The sequence below is a fragment of the Streptopelia decaocto genome (genome assembly GCF_964273445.1).
Source record: "Streptopelia decaocto genome assembly, chromosome: Z".
Lineage (NCBI taxonomy): Eukaryota > Metazoa > Chordata > Aves > Columbiformes > Columbidae > Streptopelia > Streptopelia decaocto.
The window spans coordinates 10,109,935-10,133,763 of record NC_138657.1 but is presented as its reverse complement, the minus strand read 5'-3'; the positions used below and the strand labels follow the sequence as shown (position 1 = coordinate 10,133,763).

The following is a 23,829-nucleotide window of genomic DNA, read 5'->3' as shown; positions in this document are numbered from 1 at the left end:
TTAATATGAAGGTTTTTTCCTCTCTGCCTTTCACACCATTATTGCTGTTTGTGCAGCACAGCATGTGATAGCAAAGCTTTGCAGGTAGACCTTATGATTTCCACCACAGGTAGGCTTGGAGACTTCCCTGAAAACAGACCCTTTAAACCAAATCAGTTGTTTTGGGAATAATAAAAAGCACATTTATTTTCAGTTGCTTCACAAATGAAAACATATAATGAAGTTTCCTCACCTTAATTTCTCTGTGGCTAGGAATTTAATTGTCACAGTGCTGGAGGCTCCTGCATGAGAGGAATGTGTAGACAATACAGATTGCCATTACGAAGAGCCATGTGGAAGTAGAAGGGCTTGAACTGCCATGTAGGCTGACAAAACCAACAGTTTTTGCAGGTGTATTGTGCAAAGAAGCTGTCTAACACTTACCTGTGAATGAAATACATTTCCCTCTAAATAATGATAACTGCGATGTTCTTTTTGCTACTCAGCCTAAGTCCCAGGGCTTAAAAATGGCAACTAACCAGTGAAGCTACTGCAAAGACAGGGTATTTTTTTCATCTCTTGTATCAAGCTTCCTCCATTGCTTCAGCTTTGTAAATAATTTCCAGCAATCAATCAAAAGAAAAGGCTGTAGAACATGATCTTCTGTTTTCCAGATGTTCCCAGTCAAACTAACACTTGAATCTGTCCACCTCCTTTTCTCTTGCTAAGTGTTGTTATTTGTGGGAGTCTGCATGTTACGTTGGGTAAAGGTACTCAGGAAGAAGGATGGTGGATGCAGACATCTTCTCACAATCATTTGAACTTCATTTTATACACAGAGATACTAACAGTATCCCAGAGCAATGAAAGAAAATACTTCTTCCCTTTGTAGTTATCAAGCATGTCACATCTGTTTTATCTTTTTAATTTGTTATCGAAGAACAAGTGTTATTCATTTAAAAAATCTCCCTTTTAAAAGTAAAATTTATCAGAAGTTTTCATAAAGATTCACACAATAAATACAAAACATTCCAGATACATTTTGCACAGGTCTCATATGTCTGGAGGCCTAGGCTGTCACCTTTCGAAGTGATGGCCAAGTAGAGCCTACATCTCAGTGCAAATGAAGATCGATGCACATATCTGCTTTCCAAAGGACTTCACTGTTGCAGGAAATCACTGCTCTGCAGCTGCTTGCAACTGTTTTCTTTTCAGAATCTACATTGCTCTTCAGTAATGTTTCTGCTCTGAGGCATCTGCTTCAGTGCAAAGTCCACCACCTTGGTTCAAATGGAGAAAACAGGGTTTCTTCTCCACTGACTGTTGAGGCTCTATCAAAACATAGTCCAGGTGTTGTCACCTCCTTGGGGATGCAGCTGGGTCCAGAGAACCTGAGTATATGCCTCTGCTCCTACACACATTATTTGCATTTGCATAGTAGAACTAATACACAAGGCATTCTTGAAAATGCTGATCCTAACCTAATCCCAATGTCCCTTTGTGCTCAGCCAAGCACACTGTTTTCCCCACCACTTTTGCATAATAATTTTCTCCACTTCTGTTCAACTACAAAGATCTTAAAAGCCTGCTTTATGTCTTTCAATTTATTATTTTTAAAAAATGTAACTCCTCTACATTGCAGTCTCAGCACAGAGTATATGGTCTTCCATCAGTATTTAAGAAATACTGGAGTCTTCTTTACAACACTTGTATGAACTACTGCCCATGGCATGGTTTTCCAGTGTATAAAATGGGGATTGCATGGGCTTGCTGTTTTTCCCTCTTCACTGTCCCATTTAAGTGTTTGGACAGTAAATTCAACCAACCCATGTGATGATAAGAAAATAACAACAGGTGAGCTAATAGGTGCCTGCTACTGGTTTCTTGCAGAAGCCTCCTGAAATGATCTTTGACCACAGTCTGTCAACAGCCCTGGCAGCAGAGATGCTTGGGGCTTATGCTGCACAAGTTCTGTCTAGACAAAATGAAGATGAGATCCTCTAAGCACATTTGCATACATAATTCCCCTGGATACTGTTAAATGGAATGTTTGCTGTTTTTTAATGAATACTGCACATTTAAAATAATTGAGTTTCCCTCTATCACCATTCCAGTCTGATCCTATTAAAAATTAACAATTAGGCAAATTTTATCTTCGTTGTGGTCTGGTATTCATAAAAGGTTGGATTCTCTAACCTGCCTGACATGCTTTCTGAACATCTGTCAGTTCCTGTCTAAAAGGAAAGCAAAATTACATTGGAAAGGGACAGTTTCCAACCCACAATGTCACTGGCATACAAATCATTGGACATGAAAGGGTTTCTATGCCATACTGCTCATGGCTGGCCACTGACGGATCTCACTGAGCAGATACTATGCTGCTGTTATGGTCTGTGTCCTCCTTAGGGGAGACCTGCTACAGTAGACCTACAAAACAAAGTGGCCTGTGGATGACATGCAGCCCACAAATCAAATTCTCTGTTTCATCATATGGTACTTGTGCAGCAGGGAAATTTGCTATGCAGCCATCTCATAATATGGACTGTCAATGAAGAGCTATTAATGACCACAAGGAAATATTGAAGTGTGGGGCCACTGTACGTATTCAAAGTTAATGTTTTTACTTCTAAGCTTTTCCACAAGCCATTTTTGTGTTTCATTTTGTCACAATAGCTAATCAAATCTTAATCAGAAATACAGAAATTATTATTTTTTAAAAGTAAAATATTTAATCTAATTAAAAGGAAAAATGAGCTTTCACTTCTTTGAAAGCACATGTCATAATCTTTGAAATCCTGTGGAGTGAGAGGAATGCTTGCCCTCTTACTATGTCTAGTCACCAGACCACACATTTTATTTCAAGAACATACATAAATTATACAGCCCTTTCCTGCAGCTGCACAGAATAATAAAAGGAGCTGGAAATAATAATTTATTCACTTTTCCATAGATTCTTAGGAAGGACAAATAGCACTGATTTTTTTCCCACTCAATTACAAAACTTTGTTTACTACACATTCTTCTTTATAGAAATGTCTCCCTTCTCACTGTCTGGCAGATCACTTGGCTGTTTGTGCATTCCTAATAAAGATTTTCTTGTGGTGGCTTCTAAAACCCAGTCAGCCAGCTGTGAATGACAGTGACTTAACTGGATCAACACATAAAGAAACAGCCCCAAACGGTCAAATTTGCTGAACAGTATGTTACACATTGCATCCTTTCCTGTGGTGCTGTGCTTCACTTTCCAACATGCACCAGAGTTGCAAGTGCAGCTGAAGTATCTTCTAGGCACCAGGTCTTAGGGTGTGCATGGGGATAGCAATGCCTTTGTGACAGCTCTTCATACTCTGCAATGCCTTTGTGTTTGGCACTTATAATTGCAAAACTCTTTGGTACTTGCAGAAATGCTATGCTGGGGATGACAGCAGATACTAACATTTGGTAACGGGTGGCTAGAAAAGGTTGCTAATGGCCCAAGTTGTCAGCCAAGAGCAAGTTTGCTTTAGTCAAGCTCTTGCTCTGGCATAGCAAGGATTTTTATTGGAGGAACAGCCCATCCTGGCTCTGCGCTGGTAGCCATCCTGAAGAACAGAAGTGTTGCTAAAGTCTTTCTTAGGCTTTTCTTTGTGTATTCCCAGCATAGGTGAGCAGTCAGCTACCTCATATCTGTCTGATGGATAGCTCACAAGAACTACCTAACTTTTATGCAACAAGGCTTTCCGTTCCCCATGGAGATTTAAGTGCTAGGTGCCCACCATCTTCAGTAGAACAGCAAACTAACAAACCTCTGCAAGTCTGGATATAAAAGCATATGCAAGTGAGTGGGTTTCTCGTATCACCTGATGGTCCCCAAACACTGTGAAACTCACCTTGCAACACTGTGTACCTATTACCTCGATGGTACAGACCTAGTGCTACCAGCTCCAGTGAAGGAGGGCAACACTGAGGATGGCAATATTGATTTGAAGTGTTAGATGATACCTCCCTAACGTCTCCCTCTCTCACTTGCGTGATGTGTTGTCAAACAAAGGAGTCTTAGTCTCTCTGACCACTGGTGGTTCAGCTAAAATTTGGATCTGAACACTTTGCTATGCAATTTCACCTCAGTTTATCTAGGATAAACAAATATACCACAATTTCTGCCTATCTCTCTGCCCTGCCACTGTGGCACGTGTTAAACCCTACAGACTGTGGATGACACCATATTCTACATGACTGCTTTGAAACTACATGGTTGAAAGTTGTCTCAATATTGCTGTTTCACCATTCTGTACTACAGTAATGCCCAGAGGACCCTCAAAAATTCTGGTTACCGTATGCATAAAACAGGAGTTACCCAGTTACCAAAATTTTCTTGTAGAGGGCACGCTATGCTTTCCCAGAGCCCTGTTAAATACAATGAAACAGACCTTGCAAAGCCCAAACAGAATTTAGACCAAAATTCATTATGTTTTTAGAAGGGAGAGACGCCTTTTCTATGGGACTTAAGAAAGTAAGACATTTATTCCTACTAACTCCATCTCCCTTCCTGAATGCACAGGTGTCATGCAGTGTTGTCATGGCTGCAAAGCTGGAAACCCTTCCCATGACAGTTCTCTCAGCATTCAAACCATGCTTTGATGGCAGCATCTCACAGGGAAGGATCATCTGTGTTCTGCTAGAAAATAAAAAATTCTTCCTGCACCACATGTGAAAGGTGCTCATTACTCTGGGTTATCTCTGTGCATAAAAGCTGTCTGATTTGGTGCAGGAATCCCATTATTTCTCTGGTTCTTCCATATTGCTGGTACATCCTTTCAGAGCCCTGTAAAGGGCTGTGTTGCACAACAGCTGTTTTCTAAGTCAGAAGGCAAGCAAGGTCACGCTTTGTTATGCTAAATCAATACTTCGAGAGAGAAGAGTGCATTCCACATGCTATGAGATGATAAATGGGAGCAGAGAACAGACTGCAGATGTATTAGCTTAACAGGGCACTACTAATTTTAAAAACTGGACTCATTTGATACACAAGAGAAGCATGTGTTGTAAGAAAATGTTGAATTACTTTGAGGCAACAGTGAAGCTTACGTGTACTAGGTACTGCCATTTGCACTAGAGCAACACCAAGAAGCCCCAGATGAGGAGGTAAAACTTAAGATTCAGTTAGATCAGCTATCAGATTTCCACGTGGAGACATACAGCAATGCTTACTCATTTGTAACCTCAATCGTTGCTGCAATTCAGTTGTGGCATTTTGTCCTGCAAAGGTTATTTTTTAAGGGGTGGTCACCATGAAATAAAGCTTGTGTTGATTGCAGCTGCAGGCTTTCTGTCTTAATTTCACATTTATTCTCAGTTTTATGCTCAAAGTGCAAGTTTCTGATACTACACTACACCTCTCCTGCTAAAAACAGATCCCATCCTCTGCAGATCTGGTAATAAAAGTCTTGAATGTCTCTGTGGGCAATACACATGAGGAATATCAAAGAACATTATGGCTAGCTCTGTTTTGCCAGCTCTTGTGATTTTATAGCAAGTTTCACAACATATATTTTTCTTAAAACATTAGCTATAGTGTTATGTGACTACATGGGAATCTCAGCCTTCATATAAAAAAGGAAGTTAAGAGTCCTCATGAATACAGGGAAAAGGTGGAAGTATGATCCACCTGTGGAAAGAATAAAGGAAAGTATATAAAGTATTGTAGTTTTTTCTTATTATCCAGATTTTACAAGCCAAATCTCCACTGCATTGTGAAGCCAACCTATGATCATACTTTTCCGTGCAAGCTGGTAAGGATGAACATCTCTCTTTTATTGTGCCGGACACTCTCTGTGATCACTTTTGCTACCCCAAGCAGTGGTAATGTCATGACTCCATGGGTCCAGCGGGGCACTTGGGTGTGCATCAAGCTGTCAAACGCAGATCATTTCCGCTAGATGACACTTTATTTTCTAAATCGGTAATATCTTTGCCAGCTACTTGAGCTGATGTCAGTAACACATTGTCATCAGTAAACAAGGCTGATAAGTTTAAAGGAATAGGGTTGCCAAGGAAGCCACTGAATGCAAATTAAAATTTAACTCTTTCTCAGGTCTACATGGTTTTCCTTTTCAAATGTCCGTAGCCTTTCCTCAATTCCTTTGCATAATTTTACAATCAAAGGTGGAGAAGACAGTAGTTCCTGCAAAGCTTCCCCTCCCTTCTCATTTTCTATAACCATGAACTAATTTAAGCAGTATTTATAGTAGTGAGTTTGCCAAAAATTTCCCTCTGGAATAATTTCCTCTAAAGTGTGATTGGATAAAAGATTAACTGGTAATTGCAGTGGATGGTTCTCATTTAAAATGTATCTTGTAGCTGATTCTCCAGAAACAGAGTGGTCCAAAGAGACTGGATTACAGGGGAAGAGAAAGTTATTGACATGGAAGTACTAGAAGAACATATCCTATTTACTCTCTTTGAAAGGAAAACTGGAAGACAGAGTTCCAAATGCTGATGAGAGAAAGATGAAGGTTGTTTTGAGTGAAAAAAGATTTGGGAAAAGAGCTGTCTTGACATTTGCATAGACAGGTATCAAACAGGGCAAGGAAACAAGAAGCTTGGATGGGATGTAAAGATGGGTATATTTATGACTTTCTTTTGCTTTAGGTTTCTAAAATACTTATAGTGTGGCAAACAGATGGGATCCACCTACCAAGAGTTTATCGTAGACATGTTCACTACATTTAGAGATAAATTATGCAAATATAACACATCATATAGAGAAATGGTAAATGGAGGGCACAACAGAGTCTAATTGCAAGGCTACATCTCTCATTGAAACCCTTTCCTGTTGTATGCTGCATACTGAATTCTTCTGTAAATCTGGTCAAGCTTTTTCATTCTGCAGAATCTTCTGCAGAGATTCAATAAAAATGGGGAAGGTTTAACACTTTTCTAAAAAAACTGTTAACAGCATGTCTTGGTTGACATGGAGCATTCAGTGGGAATGGCACTAATACTTCTAATCTTCTGTCCACAAAAAAGCCTCTGTAATGGAAAGACATATAGAAAATAATCTTATTTTCTGATGCATCTTATGTAACTTTTCTGAAGTCAAAGTCTGCCTTAATGATCTTTCCTGCAGTCCTGTGCTGAACCACTGGCATTCAGAGAAGATATACATATTAATAAAATCTGACACTTGTGGCAAGGATGCAGCTTTGTTGAGCCACTACCTGGCAGATGGGCCTGATAACTGGCAGTGGTGGAAAAGGCTCTCTTACTTCCAAGAGGCATGCTAGGAAACTGGTGCCAACACCTCCACCTTTTTCGTTTTCCTCTCTGAATCTTAACAGCCTTAAAAAACTCAGAATTTCCCACCACCTGTCCAAGAACACAGCTTGAAAGGCAGAGGCAAAATGATCCATTCCACTGCTATGGTTTTGAAAACACATGCCACAGTTGTGTGACTTGTAACGACTTGGACAGAACAGTTCTGTACAGCTGAAAATATTTCCATCTATGCTTCTTCTTCCTAAAGCCATTCGTTACTCACAGTGCAAATGATTTTTTTCTTTCTAAGGATTATTACTTGCCCAGGGACAATATCTTTGGATGTGTCTATGAATTAAAATAGAAGGGGAGAGAAACCAAGATATTTCCATAGGTGGTGTTGCTGCAGAAAAGAAAATGCAACCTATTTATTTCCCAGGTCATGCTAGACTGTGCAGGCATGTTCTTATTTGGCTTCCCTAGAAAAAAGATGCATGAGGTATTGACAGGCAATCCTCTACTACATACTCCGTCTAAACAATCTCTGTCCCTCATTGCAAAGGTACTAATAAAACCTGCCCCTATTCCTCCAGATTAGATCAAACAGTCAATAACAATGGTCATGAACATGAACAAAAGGAAGAACTGCCAGGTCAGCAGGGCTGGATCCAGGTTACTTTCCTGGTTTCAGTCATTCAGCACAAATTCTGGTGCTGAGACACCTCTGAAGGATCTCTGAAAGTGCATTATCGGTAAGGCTGCTTACATGCAGGAAGGCAGTGAGAAAGAAAACTGGTGACTTAATTGGTTGCACACACTGTAATCACAGAATATATGCAACACTGCTGAGGAGCAGCACTGCAGCTCCTGTTGGAAGACGCGAACTGTTGACACCAGGTCACAAAAATGCATGAAAGCTCTGCAGAAGATGATCTTGCTGGCATGGCTTATAGAGGTGGTGGAGAGCTTGGCCACCAAGGGTCAGAGGATCCTGCAGGGAGGAAGGCAGGTGAGACAAGACCCCTGTGCTCACACAGGGTCTTTCTGCATCTGTAACAGTCGCAGTTCAGTGGATGGTGGATTTCCGTGCACAGTGGGGACCTTTGACCAGAGCAGTTAATGTGGACTCAAACAATGGGGTTCAGCATGTAACCTGTTAATGTCACAGTCAAAAGAGGTACCCACAGAGTTCAGGTTGCTGAATGATTTCACATTTCACATTTACATTCAGGTAAATGATTTCACATTTCTGTGCTCATTTCTTACCTTCTCTGTCCTCTGCTCTGTTGGAGGCTGATGTGGGGCACATGTTCACAGTTATGCTAACACAATGGAGTATAGACCTCAGCTGATACTGCTCTAATGCCAGTAATGAACAACGGAGATTTTTTTTCTCCATTGCCAAAACAAAAAGAAAACTATCCTGAAACTATTCAGAAAGTGCATAATGGGGTTTCCTTTGCTTCCCTTGTAGCATCAAGTTACATCAATTGCTGGAGACAGAATAATAAAGCTCTGGGAAGCACTTATGCCTGAAGTTCCATCTCCAATGCACCATTTAGACTTGATGTAGGTGGTTTTCACATTGTTCCTGTAGAACAGTAAGTATCACAATCCACATTTTGTAGGGAAGGATGAGGACATGAGATTAAGTGGCATGAACAACCCCACAAGGTAATTTAGTGAAAAAAACAAAACTGAGTCTATTGTAGAGGGGTTTTGGTGCTTTTTTACTTTTTCAGTGCTGTGGTTTCCAATAGCATGACCCACATTCCTTACTACTGAATAGATTTTGGTTTTGTCCTTGCTTTTCTTTTTTTTTTTTTTTTCCTGTATTTCACAGGAGAAAACCAAATAAACAAATACTGATTGATTGAATTTTAAAAACACAAAGACCAATGATGCAAGCAGAGTTAAAAAGGCAAGTGCAATTTTCCCCTATCATAAACTGTGTTCTGTTGTTCAATCTGCCACTTGTGAAACTCATCAGTTGCCTCAGGAAATCTATATTTCCTCTACAAAATGATCTAAAGCTCTTCAGTCTAAAGCATTTCAATAAACATTTGATTTGCCACCATGCAAATTTGCTTTGGATGTCTAGCAGATGCACTGAAGTTTCACAATGTCATTCACATCAATGCAAGAGGTATTCTGGATATATAAAGCATTACCCAACAACTTATTTTCTGAATAATGTGGGCTTTGAAAATGTCTCGTGCTGAGTGTTCAGAGTTAGTGGATGCTTTTGACAATTTTGCTCTTACTCGTGAGTCAGGTAAATAATGGGGAGATGGCCGATCCTCATCAGAGCATCTGAAAAAATTTTAGTGTTTTTCATGGTGGCTGTTTGGAAAAAAAAGTCTGAACAAGGACATTAAGGAGAATAATAAACAACTGCATTGCCTACTTTCTGATGCAGAAGTTTAGACTTCATGCTGAGTTTACTGAGAAAGGCTCTTTGGACATATTTTTTAGTCAGATGGGGAGTTCACATTTAAAAAAACTCCTAACCCTTGAACCAACCAAAACCACTGTTGACATTTGTTGATTATCTAAATTTGTATTGTTGTTTGTTTTGTTTGGTTTTGTTTTTTAAAGGGAGCAAAAATGGTCTAAAAATAAGGAGTTAAACTGTTAAATCACAGGCCAAAGTGGCAATTTTAGCAGTTTAAAACTCAGGAGGTAATTTCTGCTATAGCACAGTAAAAGCTTGTCACCAGCTTCTCTACCTTTGCACTTTAGGAAGTACCCAATATCTGCAATTCTGGATGGCACATGGAAACATAAAGTCCTTCAACAATATATCCACAAGCAAACCAATTTTTGTTCATGGCTTAAGTGGGGTTTGATTAAGTTAAAAATTTCTGCTAAAAAAGGAGATACTGCTTGAAATGAAGTGCTATACTAATAGCACATCAGCAGTGAAAGCTCTCTCTGGTCAGTTTCTTAAATATGTGGGCTGTCTTACGTAGAAATAGAAGATAAATCTGTAAGGCTGTGCTATATTCTGAGCACCCATTGCCCTATCTTAATGCATGCTGAAAGGCTTTCTTCATATACAAGTCAAAATGTAGCCACAAAGAAATCACCCATTGAAGCTGAGCTTTCTAGAGACCTTTGACAATTTACTTGCCCTGTAGAATAAGTGAAATTTGTTTTCCGGCCCCCAAATACTTCTTAAGAATCTGCTCCAAAGTTTCACTGGAGTTTTGCATTGATTTGCAAAGGCAGCTTAAAACCAAGTTAGGTTGGACGAAGAGAAAAACAATTAAATTCAATGACAGTATTGTCTAGATCTGCTTCTGCTGGCATTATTTTACTCTATTTGAAGTGAGGGTCTCATCCCCTTTGATTTTAATGTCAGGGAAATTTCAGCTTGTTAAGCCTTCACCGTTTCACACCTCCCAGGATCAACAGAGAAACCACAAACATGATTTCCCTGGAACTGAAAATACCTCCTATTTTTTTTTTTTCTTTTTTTCTTTTATTCCCCCCCTCCCTTCATATTACTGAGAAAATAAAGCTGTTACTATATATTTTTTTCCTTCTACTGGTAACATTTCTAGCAAGAGAAAAATCTGCTGTTGTAAGGAAGATTCAACTAAAAAAGCACCTCCTTAAAATGTGTGGGTAAAGCACGATAAGCTTATTACAGCAAGGATTATTAAATATCTGGACTCTTGGTAACATGCAACAGAAGTCAAGAGCAGTGGCTGTTAAGCGACTTGGGTCCTCAAAACTGGCTGTCTCCTGTGAGTGAATGACAACACGTTTAAAATCTAGTAACTTTTTTCTGTAGGTGACTTTAGCCACTTCCTAACTGTGCCTCTGTACCACTGATATGTATGTGACATGTGGCAAAGCATGAACCTCTCAAGTTTAGAGGAACGGTGAATTCCACTTTCTCTGTTTACTCTCAGCCTTAATAACTGGTTGTCCTGGCAAGTTTGATTTTGACATGTGGTCTGGCACATATCTGACACTATTTATGAGGATAGTCAGAAATAGCCTGAACACTTATGGAGATAGTATGGGTTTGTTCCTGCTTACCACTGAAACTAGCAGAGAAAATCCTATTAACTTGGTGGGAAGCAGGACAGGGTTCTACTGCAGGAGATGAGCGTATGGACTGGTGGTCTAAATCCAATAAAAGAGGTAATTCTATGTATTCGCATGTGCTCATGTTACCCAACATATCTGAACTTCAGTGACTGACTACTCATACATCCAAAATGCAGAGTAAACTAACCCAGCTTCAGATTTCCTTCACTGTGGTTGGATTAAACTGTTCTCCTGGGTCTCCAAGCATCCATATGTTGGCTGCCAAGTCTGGGGGAAGCATTGTGCTTGGCATTGCAAGAAAACTGACTGGCTGCAGAAGAACCCTTTATATGCCAGCCAGTTGTCTCTGGGTGACTGAGCAACATCTGAGCACAAGTGAAAATACCAGTGACCCACTCTAGAAGGAATATGGAAAGTTTTTCCTACCTTTAAACAAAATCAGATAAACCTCGCTATTTTCTTCACTAGGCCAGACAACTGACTTATTCTGTCTTCCCTCAGAAGTAAACTTTCTCCACTTCTGACCGTTTCTGGCTCTCCTGGACTCTTCTCCTTTCAGCCCGTACTTTTATTGAAGACTAACATCCAGCACAATTCTGACCAGAATACGATTTCATGTGCCTTATAGGCAGTATCCCTGTCTACATATACCAGCCTTTTTGCCTTTTCCATGACGGACACGACTGCTGAGTAATTTTCACTGGATTGTTCAGTATAATCCTCTCATCTTTTCTTCAGAGCTGCTATCCAGCAATTGATTAGGATGAGATGTTAAGAACCCTTCACTTGTTTCAAAGACACCATATGAAAAAGGCTTGTAACCTGCCAGTACCATTTTAAACTCTTTTTCATGTGTTCGCAGTCCCTTCCAGCGAAGCTCAGGTTACTGTGACAGTGATTGGGCTGCTTAATCTGATCCAGATTCATGAAACACTGTCAAGAACCGGAACAAGGTCAGATCCAAGCTGGACACCATTTGTTTCAGGTTTCCACTGTGACAGCTGATTACTAGTATATATATTTTTGCTTTAGTTCTCCAGCCACTTTTCCACCTGTTAGCTTCACCTGGGTAGAGACGTGACCAATGCAACAATGCCAATGACAAACCAGGTCTACCTTCTCATTGGAACCGCCTCCAGCTCAGTGTGCCACTTGTAGCCAAAAGAACGCCCTGCAGGTGAGGCTTCACGGTTGGTGAGCTCACCAGTGCCACAGCAACTCAGGGAAGCACACAGCCCAACAGCCATTTCAGTGGCACGTGGATGGAGCTTAGCTAAGCCACACTGCAATCCCTAAAGAAAGTGACAACATACAGCTGGGTCTACCTGGTCTTTTTGGACCTTACCGCCTTGCAGCCAGACACCTGTGACTTGCTTGCAATCACATGGTCAACGTTATCCACATCAATGTAAACTGAATTTGTTTCACCAAGAAACATGTGTTTTCAAAGTAACAGAGAACAAAGACTATTTTAATTCTCTTATGTGTCTAAGTGAGGACAGTGGTTTGCCATACAATTTCACAGATCAACATGAAGTAGAAACTGGAGCTTTGGGTACATGCACCACCAAAATAACAGTCTTATTTCCTTATACCTGATTTTCAGGACTGCTTTCATGGCCTGTGAGATCTCAGGCAAGGAAGAATGGTACAGTGCTCTTCCAAAAGACAGGGGCCAAATGCAGAGAGGAATTCTTCCCAGTGCCCTGAGATTTGCAGCAGAATTGTCACAGGAAACTCCTGCCAGCTCTCCAGTTCAGCAGTGCTGTCCATCCCTTCTTTCTCAGCAGTGGAATAATCTTTAACAGACACATTTCCTTCTTAATTATGAATTATTATGCTGTTTTAAAAGCCCAGAAAATAAACAACCCACATCATTAAAGAGTTGTCTATATTGGAAACACTATTGATTCTGGAACAACTCCTCCATAGGACATTCAGTCCTGTGAATCTCTGAGAAATTCACAGAGGAGATAATCTGCACTGTTCAGTGTCACATCAATCTCACCAAGACCTTTGCTCTGCATCGTACACAATGTCACACGTGATAAAGACAAAAATACTTGTAGACCACTTAGATTCTATTGTTTTTCCTCTGGAGGTCAGGAAGCTCATAATGAAAAGCATGAAAATTATGAACAGGTCTGTGTTTCACAGATGAGTTTCAGATATCCCATGTGGATTTCAGTTTAAATTTTGTACTTTTTGGAACTTTAGCAAAAACAAGTGTAAATTTAGCACAAACAACAGATATTTCTCACTGTCTTACTGATACAGGGACACATTTCATAGAGGTGTTTCAGTTCAGACACTTCTAAATTTCATTTTTTAAAAACTGGAGGTTTTTGTTTTCTTTCTTTCTATTTATTTATTTATTTATTTATTTATTTATTTATTTTTTTTTTTTTTTCTGGCTAGTTAAAAGTTACTTCCTTAACCAGAAAAATTCACTAAGTTCACCATGAAGCTGGGATGAGTTTATGCACATTCTTAATTTAGCAGTTATCCCTGCCACAAGGAGTGGTCTTAAAGATACAGCTTAAAATGCTGGAAAATTAATCAGCCTTCTTCTTCTCTAAAGTGCAGCAAGTGCTTGTATATGTTTATTTTAATTACGAACAAATACACGATTAAAAATCAAGACTTTTAATGTCAAAGTAGGTAGGAATTCAAAATAGATAAGGGATTAAGTCCTTAACACTGCACTATCTGCACAGAGCCACCGGAACTTGACAACACATCCAAGATCATAATTCTGTACCAAAGCCAATGCGTGAGACTATCCAGTCCCCTATGCTGCAGTTACCGTAAATTCAGTGACACCTTGGATGCCAAATGCATGCTTTATGCTCCAAATGGGAAACAATTGAATCACTAGGGATCCGTTTAAAACCCATGGATGTCAGTGGGGGGTTTTCCAAAGACCCTGACACGTGGTGCAGCTCAGATGTGGTCCATGAGAGGCTAACAAGCGTCTGTGTGTGTACTCCAACCCCTTTTCCTCTGGGAAGCCCGCTAAAGACCAGTGAGCCTGATGCTGGCACTGCAGCATGCAGCACTCAGCTGGTTAATCGCTAGATGTCTGCATTTAGCACCGCGATCCGCTCCTGAGAAATCTCAGCTCTGCACTCGCTCCTGCTGCTGCCATAAAGAAACTGCAGCTGTGTGAGTCTCTGCAGCAAACATTACGGGCTGCTAAACTCTTCCTCCTCTAGCAACAAATCGCACGGCAATTCAGCTTCTAATTTCTATCTACAGTTTTGAACCTCTTAATAGGGGCTGCTTAGCCATTACCTGCCCAGGTTACTTCCTCCTACTGTAGTGCTGCTTCTAACTCTATATGGCAAAAGAACATGGCTGAAGCAGAGGAGATGACAATGACATGTTCCCAAAAGGCTGGAAAGCACCTTATATTTAGCCCTCTACTGGTAAGCTGAGGACTTTCTATCAAGGTATATATTTTTTTTTAAATCTGAGCACACCCCTTCTGTGCCAAATCTCCAGCTGATTGTCAGTGGCTGCTATTATTAGGCACTGCAGAGGGGCTGAGCCCCACCCTGCTCAGTGTTGTCTGTGGATCCTGACAAATGATGTTGGCAGCTCAAATTAAAATAATCGTAGCACTGCCTAAATCAACAACCTGAGCTCTGTGCTGTTTGGAAAAGGCTGCAACTCACAGATGAGAGCAGGTCTGTCTCCTTCCAAAAAGAGCTCCCCAAAGTGCATTAGTTGTTGGCCTTTTTTTTTTGTACACAGAGAGCATTTGTTTTTACTGGCGAAGAGGAAGAAAGCTTTATACACCTCCAGTGCCTAACCTTGCTGCAAGTCAGCTAAGTAACAAAAAGCATCTGTGTGTCAAGATCTACACAGGTCTGGTATGCAATTGCCAAAAGGCCATACCCATTTCACTGCCACTGGACTTGGTGTTAACCCTTGCGAGCACGTGGTTTTCTCAGATCAGAATTTTCAGTGGAAAACGGTTTTCTACGGTAGGAAAATTAGGATCAGAGGTAGGTGTAGAATCCTTGGGTCCTGAGTCCCACTCCTGAAAGGCATCCTCAGTTCGAACAGTGTCTTACCACACACACGCTCAGCACATCCTCGTGTGCCATTCGAGAAATGGTAAGGTTTAAGATCACATTTCAGTGATCCCATCTAAATAAGGAAGCATGGGGTTGAATTCATGGCTCTGTTTGGTTTGCTGGTGAAAGAGGCAAATAAATTCTTTACCTGAGGTTCACTTCCCCATCAATAAACAAATCCACGGAAATCTTTGCAAAGTTCCTTGGGATGCACTCAGAAAGAGGCTCAGAAGCTAAATAGCTCTGCTGAGAGTCCTCATAATTTACTACACATGCACAGTGCAGTGGTTTCCCAAACACATGCTTCAGACCAACCATCTTTCTGGTGACTGTACTTTGCAAGGATTCCTATGATAACAGAATACACTTCATTCTGTACAAGAGTAAAATAGTATTTGTGAAGGGGATAAGGACACAATGAGTGATTCCTGAAAGAGCAAGAGGGCTCGAGAAGAGACTGAGCACCACTGTGCACCCCCTTCCAGCCCCATCCCACCCTCATCCCAGTTACCCAGCGGTCCATCACTTTTAGCATGGCATGTAAATGCCAAAGTCGCACCTCTGACTTCACAGGAACATCTACCCCCCTGCTGACACGGTACATGGCGTCTGTCTTTAAAATTACACTCCAGGCTAGAGCTGTTCAGTTGTTTCCAAAATGTAAATATTTCACAACTATTTTACTTTAGCAGTGACTTAGCAACAATAACAATAATTAAAAACAAACAAACAAACACACAAACAAACAGGCGTTTCACTGATTTTCACTTTCTTTTGCTAAATGTAATTTGAAAGGCACAAATGAAATCCAGTATCTCAGCTCCTCGTCTGTGCTCAAGAGATGTTGGTGATGTGTTAAGGGCTAGGAATGCACTGTGGAAACAATTCTAAATTTAAACAGTTCAGTTTGGGTAAGTCTGGAGACTGTCTAGAAATTTCTCAAGAGCAAGTTGGTTTCTGGTTTCTATTTATTCCTAGTTTTCATTGATACCTTGACAGCAATATTTTTTCATCATATTTCCACTTCTCTTGCTGTCATGTAAACATTCCTAAAGCAAAAATACAGATAAAACCCGAGACGATAATTTTAGTTTTCAGACATTATGGGCATTTTTCTTGGCTTTTTGGCTTAGAAGAGGCAAAGGCCATAATGCTTCCTACACTGTGCATGAACTCACAGTGTTTTATGTGCTTCAGAAATTGAGACAAGATACAACTGTGCTTGTATGGGTTTCTCTGTGCAAGGTCTGTTGTGAAGCTGACTCATGATATTGCTGCAGTCCAGGGCAGGGCTGCAGATTCATGTTGTGGGAAAACCTCTCTCATCCTTTACAGCAAATACAAACACACCACTTCCTCTCCCACAGCTGATGTCCACTGAGGTTCACAGGAACCTCATGGGTTTTTATTGTGCTCACAAGATAGATCTCACTTAGATTTAGTTTGTGATAATTTCTAGTTTACACACACTAAACCCTTTCCTGGAAATATTTGCAGCACGACACAGACTTTTCCTACGCCCACCAGGGCTTACTCGCCATAGAGTGCTCTGGAAATCTATTAAGGTCTCACTAGCCTTCAAGTTTTTTCAACTCAGAATGTAAAAGGAGGACAGCTACAGCTATAGGAGGATTTTCTATTTCAGGTACTCGCTTATTAGGACTGCTGAGGAACAAGATGGCAGAGGAATGGTTGTGATTAATCAGCACCATAAATACAATTGCAAATAGGATAATGAAGAAAAAATGGGAACGGAAAAAATGGATTAAACTATGTAGCAGCAATATTCAAATGAGCTCCGTGGTGAATTGCGAGGGGTCTTTCTTTAGGGCCAAAACTTGTGAAAGTACTTAAAGACATAGTTACTCCAGGAATGTGAGTACACAGGATGGCTGCACTGTGTCAGACCTTCTAGCCCATGCTCCTTTCTACCACAGGGCCTAATGCAGAAGACCTCAGGAGCATGACAAATACATGTAAATCTTCTCTTCCAGCCTCCAGTAAATTGCAACTTGAAAATTACTTATATGTAATGAGAAAGACCTTCATGGATTCCACTTCCATGAGCATCCATGGGTTTACCTCAAGCCCAGGTGCACTTGGAGTATCTGTCACATCCTGGAGAGAGGGGTACTACTCATTTTAGGAAGAACATTTCTCTGGTTTTGTTTTGTCCACAAGTGCTGCTCTCCTTAGACACCTACTAATTCTTGTGTCAAAAGGTGTGAGCAGTATTTCCTTATCCTCTCTCTCTGTAACACTCATGAACTTATAGCCTTCTCCAAATTCTTCTCACTCATCTATTTTCCAAACAGAAGAGTGTGATCCTACTTACTCTGCTTACTCTTTGCATAAATTGCTGCCTTTTTTCTGCAGGCTTTAGGTCTGAAAACAGCTGAATTCAGACGGACTTGATCATGCGCTTAACTTTAAGGACAAAAACACTACTTCCTAAATGAAGGCATAGGAAACTTGTGTATCATAGCAATAGTAAACTGCTGATTAAATGAATTTACCACATCTTTCTGTGTGATTTCCCAATACCTGAGATTCTAATTGTCATGAACAATATTATCTGAAAGGATTTGCAAAAATTTTGAAGAAGTGGTTCAATAAAGTGACCTTGGGTATGAGATCTACTAGCCATGAGTTTTACTTTTGTGGGGTACTAGACAACGAGTGACTGGGGAGAAAAATACAAGTGTCAAAGTGCTTTTCTGACAATAAATTTTCTGAAATTTATGGACACCACTTGGTGCTCACTGCACTTGTTGAGCATCCAGCCCGTGAATGTAGAATGCCTAGGTTACCAGCAATTGTGATGCTGAAACTGTACCGGTACTAACTTTCCAAAAGATAATTGTATTACTATTCTCAAAGGCCTGTTGAAGAATTAGTGGAATGCTATACGTAAACGTATATGAACCTGCCTCCCTTTTGGTAAGACCTCATTTACCAAATAGTCTAACTTGGTCTGCAAGGCTGCTTTTTTTATTGTTACATTTACTCCTCCACCAGTCTACCTGCACATTATAAACTTTGATTTTCCATTTACATCGAAGTACAAATGCAGAGCACCTTCAAGCCTTGAAAAGCTTCTTTCTACAAGCTCTGCCCTGGCTTTGCTCTCAAGGAACCAGGCTCTGTTCAGCAGTCTCCCTCACTGACAGCAACTTTTTGATAACTCAATCCATCTAAGGCAGACGCCGCTGATACAGGAGGGGGCTATTTTTAAACAACAGTGTTCTGCCATATGAAGTCAAACACCTGATAACATTTCAGTAATGTTAGATCCAGTCAACAAACACAACATCTCATAGAAAATACAAGAATGGTCATGTTTGATGGGATATATCTTTGACATGGCTACTTGAATGTCAATAAATACTTTTCTTTAACGTTTCACAGAGCTACTGTTTCTCAGAGCTGGGCACTGATAAGTGGTAGCCATCATTACTGTTGCTTTCACCTGCTAAGAAATCAGTAGATTTTAGTGTCTTCCCACTTGCATTTGTAGGCTGGACATGTCCTTGACCTGAAAACCTCTTCCAGTTCCTGTGCTGGTTGTTGCTCTAGTGGATGATATCTCCTCAGTGCTGCCCTTCAGTGATTGCCTTTAATTTACTTTATACATGGGTAATGCATATTCACTGCATCATAAGTGCATCTGCACCCCACATACCCTGATATGTACTCAGTGCCCCCAGTTCCCATATTTATGACTGCTGGCTAAGTGATGGAAAATATTTATATTTCGTAAATGCTTGTCTATGTTTAGATCGCTATCTGGTTGCAATCTTTGCAGCCATAGAGAAGGGGGGCATATCCATAAATTACAGAGCCACATAGTTTATTTATACAAAATGTGATAAATTAACTCAGCTCACCTGTCCCCATGCCACTGAGCCTGCTTCCTCTGGGATTACTCACATTTCAAATGTCTGAGCAACTGGCAGTAGGCAGATTTTTTTAAAGCCACAAAAATGCTTCCTTTTTCACCCAAAATTTTGCCCACCACTCCCCTTAGGAAAAGAGCAGATGTAAGCATGGAAGTGTGCTATAGGAACAAGCTCAGAGAGAAGACAGCTTCCGACCTCCTCTTTTAACCTTTTGTTTACCTCCTGCATCTTCCCGCAGTGTTCAGAGTGGGTGCTGCTCAGCTTGGTTGGTGGTAGGGCAGTGCTGCTATGGGGCTTTAGGGTCAGGCTCAAGCAGATGTTAAGAGTAGTGTGACATACCACAAGGATTTACCAGTATCTGCCCATGGCACACATGGAGAGATGCGTTGCAACCTCTGCTCAAGGAAGGATCAGAAAAATGACCACTCCTGGCCATCATAGGACCTTCCTAGGACACAGAGTTTATGTTTTCCACCCAGGCAGAGACAACTGGGCTCCACTTTTTGGTAGCTGGCTTGCTCACGTCTCCCCACTTTGGAGACCAGACTGTCACAGTGCTTTGAGTCTTGCTGTAGTTAGCTTGTGAACTTTAGGAACTTCAGAAATGACAGCTTAAGCATGTCCAATGGCATTAAAGCTGCCTTTTTTTTTTTTTTTTAGAAACACACATTGTATTTTTTAAAGGCTTATGTATCTGTATCTTGCCCTGGTAAACCATAGCATCCAAGTTGTACTCAATCCTCCATGCATCTCTAAATGGTCTCTGAGACAAAGGCAAAGTCCATTATTCACATTATTCACAGTTTAGTGATGGAAAATGAATGCACAGAGAGCCTAAGTACTTGCTGCTGGCAAAATGAGAGGCTAGTTCATGTTCATCAAGGTTTAGATTAATGTCCTAACAGTTAGACCTATTTTCCTCTTTTCATGACACTTACATCTATACCAGACAGGCATGCATTAAAACTGTGATTACTCCGAGTAACAAAGTACAAAATCAACTCTTCAAAAGGTGTCAGCCTTCTGGTCCAAATATTTATATTTCCATATTTGGATTTTGTTTTCTTTAAATACTCGGTGATGCACACTTAAAATTCACTCTGATTGTCTTCCTGGGAAGCTCATTTGCCATGGTGATTATGGAAGCAAGCATGACCATACAGGCAACAATGTGTAGAAGTCCCAATGGTAAATGGATTTCTTTCAACATGCCTCACATTCAAACAGCTTGATTGAACAGTGCTGGTGTAAGCTTCTGTTCATCAGAGTGAGATACCGCAGCTTGTCAAAGTAGAGGGAACACCCAGCTGAACAAAATGCCACCTTTTTCTTCTTCTAAGAAAGGCCATGCAATTTTGAGGATTTACCTTATTTTAGCCAACAAGCAACAGATGAGAAATTCCTAACTCATCCAGATGGAGCAAAGCCTACATGAGAAATAAACTTCTCTGCATTCTGACAAACATTTGCAGCACACCAAGCACAAGAGAAAAGTTACCTAACCAGCTTATATGTAAAACCTGTTGGTGTGCAGAGTGGGGAAGCAAACAAGTCAGTTCATGGACCCACATTCAGACTTAAAGTAAAGCTGAATATTTGTGATGCTGAAGTAAAATTATTTCAGTCTAATTCACTGCATGCATTACTATACTATCTTTTCTTTGTTGCCAGAAATAGAAACCAAAAAAGGAAATACATCTAGAAAAAGAAGATCCAGATTCTCAAGGCCTTCTCTCATACCACCATAAACCTACTGTAAAAAGCTGCAATACACCAAGTAATAATTTTATCTCCATAATGGCCTCATTGGTGTGAAATGCAAAACACCAAGCAGCAGACCGCCAGATTTATTATACATTGCGAAAGGTTTAAGCACATCATGTGGAGTGGAAATGGGTGCTGTTTGGCTTTCTCTTATATAGCAGTCAAAAGAAGCAGCAATAACATAAGTAATTTCTTTTTTTTTTAATAGGAAGACAGAAGTTTTTCAGAGCTATGCACCGCAGTAATGTGCAGAGCCACTCTGCAATATGGTCCTGCTGTACAGAAGTCCCAAACCAGAGGCAATGGTGAGGATTGCCTCTGGGGGAACTTTCCTGGTGTTTCCATTCGGAGATTTGGCAATGCCTATGCTGACAGAAAACTGTGAACCAGCTTAAAAATATGCGCCTACTTTCCACTGCCTGAAAATTATAGTATAGTATCCCCCGCCCCCACCTCCCCATATCAAGTTATACCGTTTGCTCTTTTTGAGGAAATATTTTAGAGAGAAAAAACAACCACAACAACAAAAAAACAACAATCCCCCCCCAAAAAACCCAGCCAAACAAACAAAACCAAAAAATCCCAAACAAACCCAATCTATTTGTTTTACATCTGGTTCTTTTAAATCTCCATGGACCTATTAACAGAATAGCGGACTTGGAGAAAACAGCTTGGAACAGCAGCAGCAGCACAGCAGCCATTCCTCTTACTACAAAGGGAATCTGTAATCTCTGCTGGCTCCAGTAAAACGTAGCATCTGTTGATCACTGGGGGAAGTGGGGAAGGGAACGTAAAACCCATGTGGGCTCTGCCGTCTTCTGTCATTTCCCTGCAGAGCTCCAGGTGTGCGGTCCCCGGCACGGACCGTGCCATCCGACGGGGACGGCACAGCTGCACCAGCGTCTCAGCCGCAGGGAAGAAGAGGAGCTGGGTGTCACTGGAACAAGGGCATGCTGTGTGGGGCTGGCATACGGGCAGCGCCCACAGAAACACAGGCCTTTTGACACGGCCCCCGTGGCGCGCTGGAAGATGAGCTGGCGATTCCTGTGTGCCAGCAGGATGATGGTTTTCAAACACCCAGGCCCAGTCCTCACCGGGTGTCACTGCCCATGTCACTGCACCCGCTCAGCCCACGGCTCACATCAAATTATTATTTGAAAACAAAAGTTTTAACTAAAATGGGGCACAATCCTGCCTAGACTTTATCCCTGGCAGGATGCAACTCATCAGGCAATTTGTCTGGAACCATGTATTCGGCTACAGAACTGAGGTGACAGTGTAGTAGATCAAATAATTACATGATTTTGATAATGCAGTGTTTGTATTAGATTGTATTAAAAATTAGTAATATCACGATTATTTTCTTCAGAAAAAACCACCCTGCAGCAGATCATTTTGTTTAACTTCTTAATCAGCTAAGCTAAAGCTCCCACTGTGAGAAAATATCTTTTCAGCAGAGTACTGATTTTCTCCTGCAATCTCCCCTCCTCCCCACTTATTCTTTCTTTTCTTCTCCATCATCAATCTTTTAAGCGTGCCACTGTGCATTCACATTTTTCTTTCTGCACGTGTCAGCTCAATGCTCTTCCTCAGAGCCCTCTCCCTCCGCCAAATCCTGCAAAGCAGACTTTAACCACTCGTTTCCCAAACTGGGAACTCCACGCACAACTTCACAAAATCCAGGCTCTCTGGGAGCTTCCCAGTCACCGTGCTGGAATCACCCCCTTCCCTCTGCAACCCCCGGCTATGGACAAAATGAGCAAGTAAAATGAAACTGACTTACTGCTATGGCTTGGAGCCTTTCCTTGTGCAACTCTGCTTCCGCCATCCTGGAGAGAAGGACACAGGAGGAGACAGTGGGAGACGGGTGGGGGGAAAAAAAAAAGAAACAAAACCAAAACAGAACACACACTGCAGTCACTCGGGGGGAACTGGAGTAATTGCAAAGAAAGCCGAGCTCCTGTGTAGTAGTCAGCCACTTTTGGAGGCACTGCAGGCTGGCTCACGGTAGGATCATTTTAGTCACTGGACCGGTGCCTGCCTTGCTGCCTGTCTCCCAGTTGTATTGCTAACTGCATTTCATTGCTGCTTCTGTGTGCTGTTGCTGTCACACAAGCCATGTATGCACTCTCCAAGCAGCTGAGCGCAGGGATAGCTCGCATGGCTATAATTTTTCGCGTTGACGTCTCAGCTCATTTGCTCCTCCTATGGGGCGCTGGGTCACGACAGGAGCTCGACATCAGTAGCGTGCACAGTAATCCAAACCTGCATGACTGCAGCAGAGGAGGCAGACAGCTGTGCCGCTGCATGTCCTTAGCGAGCAGGGCGGCGGGGAGGGAAGGACGGTGGCACATGGTGTGGCGAGCAGGAGCTGCTGCAGACAGGGAGGCAGGGATGCAGGGATGCAGGCAGTGGCTGCAGCCTCGAATTAAAGCAGGTTTGGCTAAGGGAAAGGATAGGGCTGGCTGGAGGAGGGAGGCATGGAGCACAGGGGAGCGGCACAGCCACCCATGGATGCAGTGGTACCACGGCATGATGCTGCAAAGGGCTGCTGCTGCAGCACAGCCTTTAAGAGCAGCAGTAACGAGCATGGGGGAGTGAGTGGGGAAGAGGGAAGGTGTCCATGCACCCTGCACGTGCATTGCACGTTAAAGCACTGTGTTGACATCAGACACTGGAAAGTGACAAGCTGTACATGAAAACAGTCTGACTGAAGACTGCAGGTGTGTTATGAATAGAGAAAGAGGCAGGTGGGGAAGAGAAGGGGGGCCTGAGCCAGTATCATGAGCGTACCCTTATTTTCAAGC

General features: G+C 41.5%; 1 protein-coding gene across 3 annotated transcripts in view; it reads right to left on the bottom strand.

The window, feature by feature from the left end:
* Positions 1–23,121, bottom strand: part of PALM2AKAP2 (PALM2 and AKAP2 fusion) — a 267,247-nt gene extending 244,126 nt beyond the window's left edge. For 2 of the 3 annotated variants that reach the window (XM_082074261.1, XM_082074262.1), the window contains exon 1: positions 22,806–23,121. In XM_082074261.1, the coding sequence (XP_081930387.1) occupies positions 22,806–22,850 (45 nt within the window). In that variant the 5' untranslated portion in view covers positions 22,851–23,121. The remainder of the gene's footprint in view (positions 1–22,805) is intronic. The other variant, XM_082074263.1, reaches the window with a different exon arrangement.
* Between the last annotated feature and the right edge of the window lie 708 nt (positions 23,122–23,829).